We start from the raw sequence: 18,808 nt of genomic DNA on the forward strand, positions 1-18,808 counted from the left end.
ACACACACACACACAGTATCTCTGCAGACTTCCGCAGGCCCTGCTGTAAGCCAAGCCAGTAAAAACAGAGGATTATGGATCAGACTTTACAGGTTAGTAAGTCATGACAAGCACCTCCAGCAGGTTCATAAATCAGATGGGGAGACTCCAGGGAGAGGGCTGGATTACACCTTACACACACACACACCTCTGTCAGCGTAACCGTTAGGAAAATGCTTGTGTAATAGCCTACTCTTTATCCTAGGCCACACATCATACATTTCACACTGTGTGTGTGTCGCACAAGTCAAACAAAAGAATTATGGCATTACAAATCCAGCAAACAGCTATTTCTTATTTGCCCACTTCCGAATTAGTCATCACCATTTTACCCAAAACCCATGAAATCACAAACTAAAGACAATCTACGAAAACAAGGACTGTAATAATGTACACTCACTCCTAAAAGTGATTATAACAAACAATCACTTGAGGCAAACAACAAATGTCTTTGCTCAGTGTTTAGTGCTACACAATTATCAATCTGATTCCTAAATGCTAAACAATCAACAACTCACGAGGCCATTAAATGAACAAAACATTTTGTCCCGCCGTCTGTTGAAGACAATAGAGGTTAAAACTACTTATCCTGCAGCAGAAGTATAGCCATTTAAAATATAGAACACAACGTTGAAATGAAATCAGAGTTAAGTTAGCAATACAATGTAAAGGGCTTAGAGTTATCGGAGTATGTTTGTGGAGACACACTGAGCACAGAAAACAGGGCACAAGCTAGCATGGAAACATTCAAACCACTACACGCTCATGGCCGCAATGGTGTGACAGTTTCCTGTCCTCGTGGTTATAAGAAGGAATCGAAAAAGAACATTCAGAACGGTCTAGAGTTGGGCAAACACACCATAACAAACACACACTAGTATCCCAAAGTGAATAAGACTAACAGGCATAGTTGGAGTTGGCAGCGTTTGTCAGTGCAGCAAATGATGAATCTGATGGTGAACTCAATGAGGCATACAAAAGCAGGCTCTGAATGGTTGAGAATGGATGTACACATGAAGACCAGAACTGCAGAAAACAACCAAGTGGTGTCTACCACCCCAGGAAGAAGACGACTGTACAGACTGGCTGCTTTGTGTCTTGGGTTGATGTGCATCCTACAAGATACTCTCAATATCACCCTGCGTCTCCTCTACAGAGACTAGTTACATCAACATGACCAAAGTAAAAGAGGTTGAGAGAGACGGTCTTCAGACAGAGCTCCCTGTACTGGTGTTGAACAAGCCTTCGATGGAGGCGTTTTTAAATCCAGTTGGTACTACATCTCTACTGAGAAGAGAAACTGGGAGGAGAGCAGGCGGGACTGTCTGAGGAGAGGAACTGACCTGGGGATCATAAACAGCAGAGAGGAACAGGTATTTGTAAACAGATTCTGGGAAGTCAGGATTGGTCTGACGGACAGAGATGAAGAGAGGATCTGGAATTGGGTGAATGGCACACCGCTTTCTACTGGGTACTGGGCAAGTCGACAGCCTAATAGTCATCTAGGACGGGACGAGGACTGTGCTGAGAAATGGCCACGCCCTTCTTCTGTAGAAAAAAGCTAGCATGATGCACCATGCAGCGAAGTGCATTTCTGGTCCTGTGAGAAATCGGCCGAGACCTAACTAAAACTTCAAACCCAACTAAAGTTAAACTCAAGTCAACTACTCTCGAACAGGATGTCATTAATAAAGACATCAGTGCTAGTGCTTAGTTACACAAATGAATAATGCTAATTAATTGCGCTTAAACATGCTCCGTTGATTTCAGTTAGGGTATTGTCTATGTTCTCTGTCTCTATCTGTAGTAATTGTGTGTCAAAACTGTCATTTTCAAGTTGAATTCATAAACTGTATAACTCTGAGATGTATCTCAGACAAACTTTTCTTCAAAAGTTTGTTCCTGTGAGTCTGTATGGCTGTGAGTCTGGTGCGTGAAGAGACTCCGGGTTTGAGTGGTACAGACAAATTCAATCTATGGAGAAACCTGAGACTGCATTTTTGGCTGGAGTCGACAAGCAGAGTAAGTATGGGGGTGGGGGGGAGCAATAAACCAATATTAATAGAAACCAGTCTGATTTATCAATGATCCAGTGCCTCTAATTAATTAGATACACATTTTATATGAAACTACGATTCACACGCCTCTAAAGGTTTAAACATTACAGTCGTTTTTATGTAGCGGTAAGCCCAATGCTCTTCAACAGTCTATATAAATGTGGTCGGTGTGAATTAAAGACGTGCTCTGTCGGAAAACCATAAATAGGAGGGCTAGGAGAGTTGTTGATTTGAGTATTACAGCCAGTCGATGCACATCAGTGAGGTCCAGTACCAGTGGACAGTAACACTGCCAGGGAAAATCTATTTCAGCCTGGACACAGACAAGACAGACAGACAAGACAGACAGACAGACAGAGAGACAGAGAGAGAGACAGACAAGAGACAATAATTTCTGACCAGGCCTCACTACAGTAAATCCCTCCACTGCCATACTGCAGAGGTGTGGGCAGTGGCTCGTCTCCCTCTCCTGCCACAGAATTGTAGGACGCTAGCCTGACAAATATGCTCAACAGTGCCAGAGCTTTGGCAGGACATTGGTCAATCAGGGGGAACATAGTAATTACACTGTCCATAGACAGAATACAAAGAATGGGGCCAATACAGCCATTTCAACCATCTAGTGTAATCCTGTGTGTATGCGTAAATCAAAGTCTACTATTTGACACTTGCTTGATGAAACAATCACAGTGAATCCGTCCTTCAGTGCTCTGCTAGTTTACTGTGGTTATCAACAGGATGGCAGAAGTGGGCTGAATAAATCCAGAAAACAGCATCATTTCAAATGCTCCCTGACAGCTCAGTCAAAACAACAGCAAAACTAGAACTGGCAATCAACAGAATAAACTACAAGGTATACGCCTCTGAACAGTCTCTGAACACAGCAGAAATAGACATGGCCGTCAGTAAAACTGTATGATCCTTACAGACAGGGAGCTTTATTAATCGTGGCAGATATCTTCTTCTGATGAATGAGAAAATGTAAATGGACTAGTAAGTTGTGTGTCAAAAGGATCTCCAATCTGATGCAGATCTGACGACGTACACAGACATGAGTTACACACCGAGGACATTCATACAGATATTTACTGATGTAAAGTTTATTCGTGCTGTGTTATTAATGTCTTACAATGTGATTGCTTGATTACTCTGATTGCTCGCAATCCACATTCCTATCAACCTTGTTGATTGGAAATAAAAGGTTTCCAATTCAAATGCAGAAAAAAGGGCTTTATAGCAGAAGCCTGGCAGGGTTATGACCCTGTTTCATTACGGCCCTCTAAGCTTCATCCACACGGGTAGGAAAGACCATAAACCAGAAGTCTCTGGCCACATTATCCTCTCTAGGCTAGGGGGCGGTATTTTCCCATCCAGATGAAAAGCGTGCCCAAAGTAAACTGCCTGCTACTCAGGCCCAGAAGCTAGGATATGCATATTATTAGTAGATTTGGATAGAAAACACTCTAAAGTTTCTAAAACTGTTTGAATGATGTCTGTGAGTATAATATAACTTATTTTGCAGGCGAAACCCCGAGGACAAACCATCCAGGAATTTGTGGTTTGTTGAAGTGACAGAGCTTTCAATGAGCTTTCTATGTGGATCTAGATTTCTAAGGCACTTGCTTGCAGTTCCTATCGCTTCCACTGGATGTCAACAGTCTTTAGAAATTGGTTGATGTTTTCCCTTTGTGTAATGAAGAAGTAGGGCTGTTCAGAAGGAGGGTCGAATCTAGTGTACTGTTGTGGTTGGGGCGCGCGACCTGAAAGCTCGCTCCACTTTGTTTTTATCCGCTATTGAACGCAGTTTATCCCGTCTTAAATTGTATCGATTATTTACGTTAAAAAAATACCTAAAGTTGTATTAGGAAAGTTGTTTGAAATGTTTGGACAAAGATTACAGGTAATTTATTAGATATTTTGTAGTCATGTTGCGCTAGTTGGAACCGGTGTTAATCTGGATCAAACACGCCAAATAAATGGACATTTTGGAGATATAATGACGGAATTAATTGAACAAAAGGACAATTTGTGATGTTTATGGGACATATTGGAGTGCCAAAAGAAGAAGCTCTTCAAAGGTAAGGCATTAATTATATCGTTATTTCTGAGTTTTGTGTCGCTCAATGGGGTGCTGTCCTCAGATAATCACATGGTTTGCTTTCGCTGTAAAGCCTTTTTGATATCCGACACCATGGCTGGATTAACAAGAAGTTCAGCTTTATTTTGAGATGCATGTGTATTTTCAAGAATGTTAAATATTTACAATTCTGTAGTTTGAATTTAGCGCCCTGCACTTTCACTGGATGTTGGTCAGGTGGAACGGTAGCGTCCCATCTAGCCTAGAGAGGTTTTAAACCTTACTATTCAGCAGTGAGAAAAGGTCAGGGTTGAAGGTCAAACCAGTGAAACTGATGAAGGCGAGAGGTTGTCAGGAGGGTCATTAAGTCCTAGCTTGTCATCAAGGCATGGAGCAGAAGAGGGGAGGGATGACCACAGTAAAGTGGTTCTGCCATTACACTGGGGAGAGAGGGCGGGTGAGGGGACGGGGAGGAAGATGGAACCCAACATGGGAGAGGTCAGGACCTTCTAATCTCTTATAAAAACGCCTCGTCTTCTGAGCCTTGACATCCCGAATGGAACAGACCACTTGGTGACTGGTCCAAAGCTCCAGAATGTTCAGTGAGGGAATATGCTAACCGCAAGATTCTCCTTTAAATATCTTGGAATTCTGTGCTTGTATTCTTCATTCTTTGTTGATGTTGTTCTGTCCTCGCACACTGCATAATCATGTTCATTTTGACAAAGTTGTGGTGAGTAGGGTTTTTGCTGAATCCTAGCGTTAGCAGAGCTATTGTTGTCTCAAATCCATGTCTTCTTTCAGAGCAGTACGGTTGTCACCGAACATGACTAGCTCAAAGAAAAAATACATCTAAAGGCCTGTCTTTCCTGAAGATGTATTTGCTGTGGAGGTTGTTTTCACATTACCTATCTGCTAGTAGAATGTATTCTGTCTATTTAAGAGCAAAACAACTGCATTCAATTGTATTTCTGATACCCAGCTCTCCACAAAATCATTTTGTGGTCTACCGCATCTGTCATGTAGCATGTACGTGGCCATCTGACCAAGTTAATTAGTGGCAAGCCAATAAGGTCAAGTGACATATGGTCAAGTGACATGCTAATTAATTGTCAACAAAGAAGCAGCTTCCATATGCAGACATAATGAAGGCTAAGATGCATTACTAGACATGTAACATGTAATTCCACAGAGAGGCTGAGGTTGAATGGAAGGCTAATCCAAGGTACCAGACAGTTGACTAACAAATTCGGTCTGCTAGCAGTCATATTAAACGCCACACTAAACCCAAACAGAGAGGTGAGTTAGCGTGAGTTAGTAAGAGGTAGCGGGTAGCATTGCTTTGCACTGCTTAGATTTTTTAAAACTTTGCTCTGCTCTGCCTTGCATGTTACCTCAGAGTGTGACGCCTCTGCCCTCGGGCTCAGCTGGCTCTGGCTGACAGCACCCGGTCAGGGCACCCACCCAGGGTCACGGGAACATTTAGGGTAGGACTGAGCTCTCTGGCGGCCAGGCAGTCGCTCCAATTACAAAGCCACAAGTCCTCAACGGCTGACCAGGGGGATACACGAGTCCCATCTCCCAAACGTCTGGAAAGACGAATGAAGGTGGCAACTGATAACTAACAAAATTGTATGCACTCACTGCTCACTCTGGACAAGAGCGTCTGCTAAATGACTAAAATGTAAAATGTAGTGTGCTGAGGTTTGAAGAGCCCAGGGGAGAACAGAGTACTGATCTACCTGCCATCATCTTCTGGGCCTCATAGGGCTCCATGTAGCCATCGTTCTCTGTGCTGGCCTGGGTCACCTTCTCGGTGGTGGCCTGGGTCCCCCCGTCCTGCTCCGCATCAAACGGGTCTGCATAGTCATCCAGGATAATGAGCTGGAGGGAGAGAGGGAGGGAGGAAGGGGATGAGAGTAGGTGAGAAAAGATTAGAATACATTTAACTGCTCTGTTTAAAACCACAACACATTCCAGAGCCCAGGGAGTTACATTTTCTCCTCATCTCCTGCCTCTGCAATGTAACTGGAACCTTAGGAGAGGAGTGGAGGTGACCGTATTAGTGATAGTACCCGTCTGGGCTCTGCAGGAACATGTGATCTCCACACGTCACAACACCCAGACAGAAGATTAAGAGCGAGAGAGACATAAATAACAGTCTCTTCCTCCGTATGTCTCAGTTCCACCATCTCCTCTTTAGACTTAGTGCTCTCTTCTACGTCTAATTATACCGTGGCACTCTGACAGTGCCGGCTTTTCAAAAAGCGAAGAGAAAAAGAGGACAGCCCACAACTGGTAAACTGTCTTAAAGAGAAACAATTCTGCAGATGTACAGGGATTTGGCAGCGAGCCATGGCTAATTGCAGTCTTGCTCTCTTTACTAAGAATTTCTTGCAGAAGCTGGCAATTAAGTGGACATCCTGTCCTGAGCCCCAGAAATACAGCCAACTCTTAGGGTATCAAAATGACTGTCCACACACAGTTTCAGCATCTCTGGCCAGGGCAATTTCCTGAGGCCCAAGAAAACTGTTTCCTTCACATACAGAATTCTCTTCCAGATAACAAAGTAAATATTCTCTCCCATCTGCCATGTTGGACAGGGACTCCAAAGAGAGAGGCTGACCAAAGGGGGTTTGGACCAGAGGGGTGTTGGACTGGCTAATACCAGTACCAGTAGATGGAAAAAAAACATGGGTTATCTTCAGTTGGGACTCTTCAGAATCAATAGTGGTGCCAATCTGTTCACTCAGCGGGCAGACAGACGGACGGACTGGAGGAGTGGGGGGCGGGGGGGTTGGGGCTGGGTCCAAAAACTGAGAAACAACTCAACTGAGACCTACCCTGACTAAGTCAACACACACATACACAAAATGTGCAGACAAGCATACTGTACATTGACAAGCACACACAGGACACATTTGCACAGACAATTTGCACACATGCAGTCAAGCACACACACACACACGCAGTCAAGCACACACACGCGCACACAGGAAAGGAGTCGATTGGCACTACACCCCATGAGTCATACATTAGCAGGAAGGGGTTGGTTTTCATTCTAAATAAGCTCTTCAGTCATCTAGTGGACAGAGCTGGGCAATCCCAGGGTGAACTAGACTACTGCATGCCATGGCTGTACCGGGCCAACCAACCAACTGTCCTTAAACACAACCACAGCCCTTCCTCCACACCCTTCTCAGGAATACAGCCCACAGGGGAAGACACCTGCCAAGCCTCCCAGGCGGGGACTTTAAGGGGGAACCGAGGAATCCAGTACAGTACGATCCATATCTAAAGCATTTCCCCAACTCCAGGTTTTCACACCACCTGGGAAAGCACCGTCCTTCTCCTTCTGATCCAGTTTTGATTTCACTGAACAAGATAAGATACGATATACAAAACTGAAACCTTTCAAAGTGCAACGCATTAAAGAGTGAAAATATCACCTTGGATGATGCAATGCTGCGTAGGGTAAGAGGAGAGGATGATTTATAGGAGGAAGGCGGCATATGCTCCAACAGATCACCTACACAAATCTGTAGATTAGTCACTAGACATGTTTTAAAATAAAAAAAACGTAAATGTGCTTCATACTAGCTACAGTGTGGTATACACCGATGGCCTGCCTGCTGCTTTTCCATCCGTTTTCGGGACATAACATAAGTAGGACTAGTTTGCCACAGCGTAATTATGGGTTCCTCCTCTGTTTTTCTTAAGTGATATTAAAAGAGGAAATGCATCCAATGCAAACACTCTTTTGGCTTGTTTTTCTGCCACAAATATAATACATCTCCCGCACAACTTTAATTCAACTCAGCCAGATGTTCCTGTCCCTGACACTAAAGTATTCAACAGTTACAAATGGCATGTTTCCCCTCACATGGAGTATGTTTATCCACTTCACACTATATACCACCTTCGGTCTGTGTCCATATGAATACAGTAGCACAGCCCAAACCAGATACTAAGTCATCCAGTCTGACTGAACACATTCCATGTGGGAGAGAGCAAGAGAGAGAACCTCAGTGCATTAAGCTGCCTCTGTAGGGCAGGCACCAGTGTGCGCCAGGAGTCGTCTGTGTGTCCACGTGGTAAACCCAGCAGAGAAAGCCTGGTTTAGTAATTAAAGGAAACCGTGCCTTATGACTGGCATGCCTTCAACCCCATACTTACTATATCTTAGTGTATATGAAAGTAGATATTCAACAACTCATGTCAGTGCCCTCCTCAGAGAGGGCACGATACCTGTCAGTAGGACAGTTCTACTCTCCGTCCTCATTCGACACCTTTCCCGTGTTAGTGAACTGCCACAAAGCTGTAGCTAGCTTGACGATGGATGGCCGCCGTGCCCACAAACATTATATTATTGTGTGGTCCTGTCAAACACCAGGGACCAAAAAAAGATTTATGTATTAAACGAAGTGGAAAAGAACATTGCAATCAAGCCAGACATACTGTATATTTAGCCCTGTGACTGGTCTTGTTCGCTCAAATCGTTTTTCAGTCAGCCGATGAAAGCTCTTTTTAGCATGTGGTAATGTTGCTGCTGCTGAGGGAGAGAGGAGAGCCATTCTGCTTGTCCTCTGGAGCCTGAAGCAGAGGATGATACCGAGGCTGGTTCTGGATGGCAGCGTCCTGCCTCCCACTAGCTACCCCACCAGATTTTCATATTTTAGAACTATTTTTTTCCCAGAGATTTTAATTTATGTGTCGACAGATTTCTCTGCCTAAGATGCCAAGAAACAGCCTTTAAAAAAACATAGAAAAGAAGCAATGGAATGGGCAACCTACATTCCATTTGATATTTCTCCACATCAATCTAACAGTTCCATATCCATTATTCAGTAAACATTCATTTAGGGGAAACAAGCAAACAACTCAGTGCAAATTAAAGTAAAAGTTGGCAGTTACCACACTACTTGGGTGTTGACTTTCCCCTGCCTTGGGCCACATCTAAAAAAGTATTTGGGAGGAGGGGTTCAATTAGTCTGAGTGTTTTTGGGAGTTACCCCTTCTCTGTAACGGTCCCGCCACACTGCACTAATGCTACCCAGCTGGAGGAGTAAGGGAACATGGAGAGAGGGGACCATCAGAGACGAGGCTCTGCCTGCCTGCCTGCTTCCCTACCTGCCTTCCCGGGGCCTCCCTGCCTACCAGTTTCCCTGCCTGCCTCTCTGCCAGCCCACCCGCCTCCAACTCTCCCTGGCGGCCTGCTTGCCTGGGGACCCACCATCTGTCTGCTGGCATGTCAGGGTATGTCAGGACCACAGCCAAGCCACAGCATGAAAGTCAAATTCACCCACAGTGAGTGCAATACTGCAGTGCTTCTAAATAGAGTTCTATACTGTATGTGAGCTTTTCTAAGCAGATATGTAAGCTGTGAGTAGCCTAACAAAGCAACCTTATAGACTTGTGTCATCTCGCCCCCCCTGGAAGGACATGTCACTACACTGCAGCAGCACAGACAGAACATACTTAATGACTCCTGGTGTCGTGCTGAGCTACCAGGTTCACTAGGTCTTACACCTGCAGCTGCTTAGATAGCCAGTCAGTCATAGTAGGATAAATAGCCCCACACTGCTTAAAATACATTGCAGCTCTCAAGAAATGAAATCTATTTCGAATCAGTGTGAGCCTAGTGAGAGCATTATCTTAGGAGAGCGAGTGTAACAGGCACCTGCCACTTGGCATTCCACACAGTTAGCAGAGAGACAGAGCTTCTGAGATTACAATTCAATTGGGCTGCAGTCCTCCATTATTTATTTATTTAACCAGGTCGGCCAGTTGAGAACAAGTTCTAATTTACAACTGCAACCTGGCCAAGATAAAGCAAAGCAGTGCGACAAAAACAACACAGAGTACAATAACACAATATGTATACAGTGTGTGCAAATGAAGTAAGGAGGTAAGGCAATAAATATGCCAATAGTGGCGAAGTAATTATCATTGGCAGCAGAGAACTGTAAGGACAGGTGGCCAAAGCAGGTGTTGGCTTTGGGGATGACCAGTGAGATATACCTGCTGGAGCACTTGCTATGGATGGGTGTTGCTATGGTGACCATTGAGCTGAGATAAGGTGGAGCTTTACCTAGCAAATACTTACAGATGAAATTGAGCCAGTGGGTTTGGCGACTAATATGTAGCGAGGACCATCCAACGAGAGCATACAGGTTGCAGTGGTGGTTAGTATATGGGGCTTTGGTGACAAAACAGATGGCACTGTGATAGACTACATCCAATTTGCTGAGTAGAGTGTTGGAGGCTATTTTGTAAATGACACCGCCGAAGTCAAGGATCGGTAGGATAGTCAGTTTTACGAGGGTACGTTTGGCAGCATGAGTGAAGGAGGCTTTCTTGCGAAATAGGAAGCCGATTCTAGATTTAACTTTGGATTGGAGATGCTTAATGTGAGTCTGGAAGGAGAGTTTACAGTCTAGCCAGACACCCAGGTATTTAAAATTGTACACATATTCTAAGTCAGAACCATCCAGAGTAGTGATGCTAGTCAGGTGGGGCGGGTGCGGGCAGCAATCGGTTGAAGAGCATGCATTTTGTTTTACTAGCATTTAAGAGCAGTTGGAGGCCATGGAAGAAGTGTTGTATGGCATTGAAGCTCGTTTGGAAGTTTGTTAACACAGTGTCCAAAGAAGGGCCAGATGTATACAGAATGGTGTCGTCTGCGTAGAGGTGGATCAAAGAATCTCCCGCAGCAAGAGCAACATCATTGATATATACAAAGAAAAGAGTCGGCCTGAGAATTGAACCCTGTGGCACCCCCATAGAAACTCCCAGAGGTCCGTAAATCAGGCCCTCCGATTTGACACACTGAACTATCGAGTATGCCGATAAGAATACGGTGATTGACAGAGTCGAAAGCCTTGGCCAAGTCGATGAAGACGGCTGCACAGTACAGTATTTTATCGATGGCGGTTATGATATCATTTAGGACCTTGAGCGTGGCTGAGGTGCACCCATGACCAGCTCGGAAACCAGATTTTAAAGCTGAGAAGGTACAGTGGGATTCGAAACGGTCGGTGATCTGTTTGTTCACTTGGCTTCCGAAGACTTTAGAAAGGCAGGGCAGGATAGATATAGGTCTGTAACAGTTTGGGTCTAGAACGTCTCGCCCTTAGAAGAGGGGGATGACCGCGGCCGTTTTTCCAATCTTTTGGAATCTCTGACGATACGAAAGAGAGGTTGAACAGACTAGTAATAGGGGTTGCAACAATGGCGGCCAATCATTTTAGGAAGAGAGGGTACAGATTGTCTAGCCCAGCTGATTTGTAGTGAGCCAGATTTTGAATATCTTTCAAAACATCAGCTGTCTGGATTTGGGTGAAGGAGAAGCGGGGGAGCTTGGGCCAGTTGCTGTGGGGGGTAGAGAACTGTTGGCCGGGGTTGGGGTAGCCAGGTACAAAGCATGGCCAGCCGTAGAGAAATGCTTGTTGAAATTCTCGATTATTGTGGATTTATCAGTGGTGACAGTGTTTCCTAGTTTCAGTGCAGTATGCAGCTGGGAGGAGGTAATCTTATTCTCCATGGACTTTACAATGTCCCAAAACATTGGGAATTAGTGCTACAGGATGCAAATTTCTGTTTGTAAAAGCTAGCGTTTGCTTTCCTAATTGACTGTGCGTATTGGTTCCTGACTTCCCTGAAAAGTTGCATATCGCGGGGACTATTCAAAGCTATTGCAGTACGCCACAGGGTGTTTTTGTGCTGGTCAAGGGCTGTCAAGTCTGAAGTGAACCAAGGGCTATATCTGTTCTTAGTTCTAAATTTTTTGAAAAGGGACATGCTTATTTAAGATGGTGAGGAAAGCACTTTTAAAGAACAACCAGGCATCCTCTACTGACAGGATGAGGTCAATATCCTTCCAGGATAACCGGGCCAGGTCGATTAGAAAGGCCTGCTCGAAGAAGTGTTTGACAGTGATGAGGGGTGGGCGTTTGACCGCGGACCCATAACGGACGCAGGCAATGAGGCAGCGATCGCTGAGATCATGGTTGAAAACAGCAGAAGTGTATTTGGAGTAGAGGTCAACCGATTATTGGAGGACCAATAAAGCCGATACCGATTAAAATCAGCCGATTTTTTAAATATATATTTTTTGTTTATAATAATGACAATTACAACAATACTGAATTAACACTTATTTTAACTTAATATAAAACATAAATAAAATCAATTTAGCCTCAAATAAATAATGAAACATGTTCAATTTGGTTTAAATAATGCAAAAACAAAGTGTTGGAGAAGAAAGTAATATGTGCCATGTAAAAATGTGTGCCATGTAAAAAAAGCTAACGTTTAAGTTCCTTGCTCAGAACATGAGAACATATGAAAGTTGCTGGTTCCTTTTAACATGAGACTTCAATATTCCAAGGTAAGAGGTTTTAGGTTGTAGTTAATATAGTATTTATAGGACTATTTCTCTCTATTCCATATGTATTTCATATACCTTTGACTATTGGATGTTCTTACAGGTACTATAGTATTGCCAGTGTAACAATATAGCTTCTGTCCCCCTCCTCGCCCCTACCTGGGCTCGAACCAGGAACACATTGACAACAGCCACACTCGAAGCATCGTTACCCATCGCTCCACAAAAGCCGCGGCCCTTGCAGCGCAAGGGGAATAACTACTCCAAATCTAAAAGCAAGTGACGTTTGAAACAGTATTAGCGCACACCCAGCTAACTAGCTAGCCATTTCACATTGGTTACACCAGCTGATAAGCTTGAAGTCATAAACAGCGCTGTGCTTGCGAAGAGCTGCTGGCAAAACTCACGAAAGTGCTGTTTGAATGAATGATTACGGGCCTGCTGCTGCTCAGTCAGACTGCTCTATCAAATCAGACTTAATTATAACATAACACACAGAAATACGAGCCTTCCGGAAACTATCATTTCGAAAACAAAACGTTATTATTCCAGTGAAATACGGAACCGTTCAGTATTTTTTTTAATATAACAGGTGGCGTCCCTAAGACTAAATATTCTTGTTACATTGCACAACCTTCAATGTATATCATAATTACGTAAAATTCTGGCAAATTAGTTCACAATGAGCCAGGCAGCTCAAACTGTTGCGTATACCCTGACTCTGCGTGCTATGAACGCAAGAGAAATTACACAATTTCACCTGGTTAATATTGCTTGCTAAACTGGATTAGTAGTTATAACTAGTGATTATGATTGATTGTTTTTTATAAGATACGTTTAATGCTAGCTAGCAATTTACGTTGGCTTCTACTGTGTTCGCGTAACAGGCAGGCTCCTCGTGGAGTGCAATGGTTAGAGCGTTGGACTAGTTAACTGTGCGGTTGCAAGATTGGAACCCCTGAGCTGACAAGGTGAAAATCTGTCGTTCTGCCCCTACACAAGGCAGTTAACCCACAGTTCCTAGGCAGTCATTGAAAATAAGAATGTGATCTGACTAGTTAAATAAAAGGTATTAAAAAATATAGATATTTTATTTTATTTTTAATAATCGGAAATCGGCGCCCAAAAATACCGATTTCCGATTGTTATGAAAACTTGAAATCGGCCCTAATTAATCGGCCATTCCAATTAATCGGTCGACCTCTAATTTGGAGGGCAAGTTGGTCAGGATGATATCTATGAGGGTGCCCATGTTTACAGATTTGGGGTTGTACCTGGTAGGTTCCTTGATCATTTGTGTGAGATTGAGGGCAGCTAGCTTAGATTGTAGGACGTCAGAACTAGGAAAATAGACCAATCTTCTTTCTCCCACACCATCACATGCAGACCAAGTGGATCTAACAGGCAATTATCATATAGAGCATCTGGGGCCATAAAAGGGAGAACAAAGTTTTAGTTTGTGGTCATCGTATAGAATGATAGGGTTTTGGCAGTATGCTGCACCAATGTATAGCTTTCCCACACGTCCAAACTATTTAGTTAAATATGCCATTACGTCATTGATATTTCATAAGCAAAATCGAACTCTTCAAGCTATAAACACCAAAAAACAAATAATAACAAAAGTGAACTACCATTGGATGCACCAGATAGTCATGTGTGTGCGTGAGTGTCTAATATGACAGCCAGCGCCCCTACCAGCCATCTGAGTAGCCACCTGAACGACTGGTGACAGTGAAGTAAGGTGAAGACGTTACACAGAAATGTGACAAATGTCACAGCTGGTCCAGAAAGGATGAGGGATGTCAGAGCTACTGGGGGCTGAAGCCTCCCCCACCTCTCCCCCTACACCAGACCACCACAAGAGTCGACATGCTAGAGAAGGAGGGGGGAGGAGGGGGGTAAAAAGGAACTGGCATTTGTGATTTATGTCTCCACGCCACAGAGGATTTGAGCCACTGATAACCTAATACAACTCAGGGCTTAGCTGCTCGATTGAATTAGGGCGTTTCAAGGGGCTCTTTTTTGCTGCCATAACTTTGGTTCTTAAGCTTGAAAAAATGATATCAGAACTGCAGAACTGATTACGCTCCAGCATATGTTTACACTCCTGTTTTGATAAATATTCATTTAAAAAGGGAAATTTAACAACAGATAACATCACACTGCCTATTGCTGAATGCTCCAACTTATCTTCAACTAGAAATACAGGACACATGCACTCAGCTCAGTTCCAGTCATCTGAAGCTAACAGCTTGGCATCAAACATTGCCACAAGGCAATTTACTAAAGCAGAACCAATTGCAACCTCTGTTGTTGACACAATACAGCCACTATCAATAAGATACTTGTATGATTCACAGATGGTAGAGGAAATCTGGTTAGGACTCAATGGATCCCAATTGAGAAGCATGATTCCACCTGGGGGCTATGTTCCTCTCAAAAGAGTGAAAAGACTGTATAGACGGAGCTTTCCCACAATACAGCTCTGACGTTAATTAAACTTTATTACGACATCTGCTAATAGACCAGGGTTGTCGACCTGAGAATCAGCATGTGGCTCTATGGGCCTCAACAAGGATGTGGCAACGCCAGCCCTGAATGCATACTTAAGAGCCAGGGAAGATAGCTGCTAGCTAATCAAATGGATGTTTTCCATGAGCACCCATTGTTTTCAATCAGCCACAAGCAATAGAAGCTAGAGCAACGCTAAGTGGAGGAGAGCACTTCTCATAAGTAAAGTAAAATCATGTTTGTCTTCTTGCAGCTGAATTAATTTGTCAGCTTTGTTTTTAGCCTTATTAAATCACTCTCAAACTCAATGTTCCAAGGTTAAAGCATGTTGCTTGATTAGGAAAGACTGAAAAAAGTGACAAATATTAATGGCTAGAGAATATTAATGGCTAGAGAAGAAACAATTTAGAGAAAAGCACACAAAGCATTCAAGAACCTATTCTGCTGTTCAGATTATAGATAATTAGTACATGTGGTGACACTGGGTACAAAATAAAACATTTAGACCTCCCTTCTCCCCAACATCGCCCAAACATGCATTTCCCCAGTCATAGATGACTTGCTTTGAAGGGAGTGAGGATTTAGGAAAGAGTGCAGCACATGCTACTTCAACCAGCATGCTCCCTGCGGTGAAGGGATCCGTTCTAGCATCTCCCTTCTTTGCACTCCAATATGTTCAGCCATCATTCTCACGTGTCTCTCCGTCTTTCCCCCAGTCAGACATCTGTGTTGTTCAAAGCACAGCTCACACTTTTTTCATGTTAACCTATTTATTAGGTCTCGTTAAAGATTCAGACCACATAAAACAGGCTTCTGTAGATCTCTGGGCTGCTGCACATGTGGGGTGGCTTTTCACACGCCAGCCGGGAAAAGCCCGCTCTTTTGGCACATGGAGAAGTGGTTTAGTGCGTCATTGATCATATACTTTGCATGGGAACACTTCCAGACGCAACGACAGTGACACTGATACCCTGCAACATGGGTCAGTGTCACAGCGAGAAAAACATCAGAGCTGCATTATAAAAATGGGAGAAAAGAGAACAGCACTTGATACTTTGCCTTGAGATAAAAGAGGTACATCACACCGCTGTGTGCAGTGTTCCCCTCCTACACTTGTGAGTGGGATATAAGTTATGCACAGGCAGGGCTATTCAGACCTCACAGGAGTCATGTTTCCCCACACACAGGAAGGACAGCCACACTACAGTCACATTGTAAATCATATTGATCATAACAACAACAAAATCCAGAAAAACGCATGTCAAAAATGTTAGAAATTGATGTGCATTTTGAGGGAAATAAGTATTTGACCCCTCTGCAAACATGACTTAGTACTTGGTGGCAAAACCCTTGTTGGCAATCACAGAGGTCAGACGTTTCTTGTAGTTGGCCACCAGGTTTGCACACATCTCAGAAGGGATTTTGTCCCACTCCTCTTTGCAGATCTTCTCCAAGTCATTAAGGTTTCGAGGCTGACATTTGGCAACTCGAACCTTCAGCTCCCTCCACAGATTTTCTATGGGATTAAGGTCTGGAGACTGGCTAGGCCACTCCAGGACCTTAATGTGCTTCTTCTTGAGCCACTTCTTTGTTGCCTTGGCCGTGTGTTTTGGGTCATTGTCATGCTGGAATACCCACCGACGACCCATTTTCAATGCCCTGGCTGAGATAAGGAGGTTCTCACCCAAGATTTGACGGTACATGGCCCCGTCCATCGTCCCTTTGATGCGGTGAAGTTGTCCTGTCCCCTTAGCAGAAAAACACCCCCAAAGCATAATGTTTCCACCTCCATGTTTGACGGTGGGGATGGTGTTCTTGGGGTCATAGGCAGCATTCCCCCTCCTCCAAACACAGCGAGTTGAGTTGATGCCAAAAGAGCTTGATTTTGGTAACATCTGACCACAACACTTTCACCCAGTTGTCCTCTGAATCATTCAGATGTTCATTGGCAAACTTCAGACGGGCATCTACAGTGGGGCAAAAAAGTATTTAGTCAGCCACCAATTGTGCAAGTTCTCCCACTTAAAAATATGAGAGAGGCCTGTAATTTTGATCATAGGTACACTTCAACCATGACAGACAAAATGAGAAGAAAAAAATCCAGAAAATCACATTGTAGGATTTTTTATGAATTTATTTTCAAATTTCTGGATTGTTTTGTTGTTATTCTGTCTCTCACTGTTCAAATAAACCTACAATTAAAATTATAGACTGATCATTTCTTTGTGGGCAAACGTACAAAATCAGCAGGGGATCAAATACTTTTTTCCCCTGACTGTATACTGAAGATCTGTACTTTCATGGCTTGTCACGCTGAGGATCCCTTCAGAAAAAACAGGATATTCCTGCTATGAACAATGCATTCTACATTTGTCAGGATGTTTTACCAATGCAGTTGAAAGTTAGTGAAAAAAGAATGATACACTGTCAGTATGCCACAGTATCAGCTTTATGTATTTTCTCTTTATCCCTGAAGTGAGAGTCAAGGTCGCAAGTCATTTCTCTGACAAATGGCATATGGGTCCTCAAAATATTACCAGGGAGCTACTGCGCAAACTTGTTCTGTATTCGTTTTTTTTAAAGCACTTTCTATTCTCATTCCAAGGTTCTAGAAACCCGAGTGACACAAAACAAAACATAAACATTACATAACGCCGAGCCAAGAGGCACGCGGCATGAACAGGAAAGCACTTTGGACAGCAGGGCAGCAATCACTGAGGCTGAGCCTTAAAAATAATAATAAATAAATGAACAATTTTCATTTTATTTGAGCTTACTGAGCCTGAACAGGTGCTTCTCTACTTCCAATGTAATATCACCTAACTTCACCATCCTCCTAGTCTCACAGGAAAACCTGCTGTACTCTGCCTTTTCTGTACGATCCCCTATTTTATTCCCTTTTTTAGCCGATCATCCCTTTCTATGAAAGAATGTCTCTTTTCAACTCTTTCAGATATCTCTGTGCATTCAAGTGTGACTAAGTCCCACCTTCTCCCCAGAGAGCCCTTATAGCACACGGAGGACCTCGGCTGGAGGGTGGCTGGCCCACATTCAGGCACTCTTCATATTCAACAGATATTCAAGATTAACACTTGAGGATACGCTTGACAAAATCCAATTTCCTTTCTCTGCTCTCTTTCCCTCTGAAATAGATTTATGACTCTTTGAATTTAAGGAAGAGGGAGTAGTGGTTAAGTTGTGTGGAGGAATGGACCCGTTGATGGTCCACTAGAGGCATAAAAAGCTGAGGCACACACACACACTTACAGTAATTTTGTTTGCAAGAAACAGCCTTTGGTAAATTGTGGTTTGCTATGCTAGGGAAGGACAGGAGAAAAATGACATAACTGCGAAAAGTAACGCTTGACATAAAAACAACAATGTGCATCCAATGGGCATGACCTTTCGATTTGGGTGTGTGATTTATACGGAGTAGGGAAAACAAAACGAGGCAGGCCCGGGAGCCAGCTGTACATAAACAAAGCAGGGAAGTTTGATGTGAGGAGGATGACTTGATTGCGGTCGGAAGCGACGGGGCCTCAGATAGCCTTTGTGTGGTGAGCGTGTACACAGAATGCAGCACGTCAAACCCAACAGCTCGGAGACTGTCAATAGAACTTGCAGGCAGGCAGGGTGGAGTCTGTCACCCTGCCATCGCTACGGGGCTTTCCACCTCCCATAGCAGGAGAGAGGGGAGAGAGGGAAGGAGTCTTTACACAGACTTCACTGCAGCCT

General features: G+C 43.7%; 1 protein-coding gene across 4 annotated transcripts in view; it reads right to left on the reverse strand.

The window, feature by feature from the left end:
- LOC110506455 (SH2 domain-containing adapter protein F) overlaps positions 1–18,808 on the reverse strand; it is a 112,710-nt gene that overhangs the window by 83,428 nt on the left and 10,474 nt on the right. For all 4 annotated transcript variants that reach the window (XM_036964017.1, XM_021586070.2, XM_021586075.2 and 1 more), the window contains exon 2: positions 5,916–6,057. In XM_036964017.1, the coding sequence (XP_036819912.1) occupies positions 5,916–6,057 (142 nt within the window). The remainder of the gene's footprint in view (positions 1–5,915; positions 6,058–18,808) is intronic.

Source organism: Oncorhynchus mykiss, chromosome 26 (genome assembly GCF_013265735.2).
Source record: "Oncorhynchus mykiss isolate Arlee chromosome 26, USDA_OmykA_1.1, whole genome shotgun sequence".
Lineage (NCBI taxonomy): Eukaryota > Metazoa > Chordata > Actinopteri > Salmoniformes > Salmonidae > Oncorhynchus > Oncorhynchus mykiss.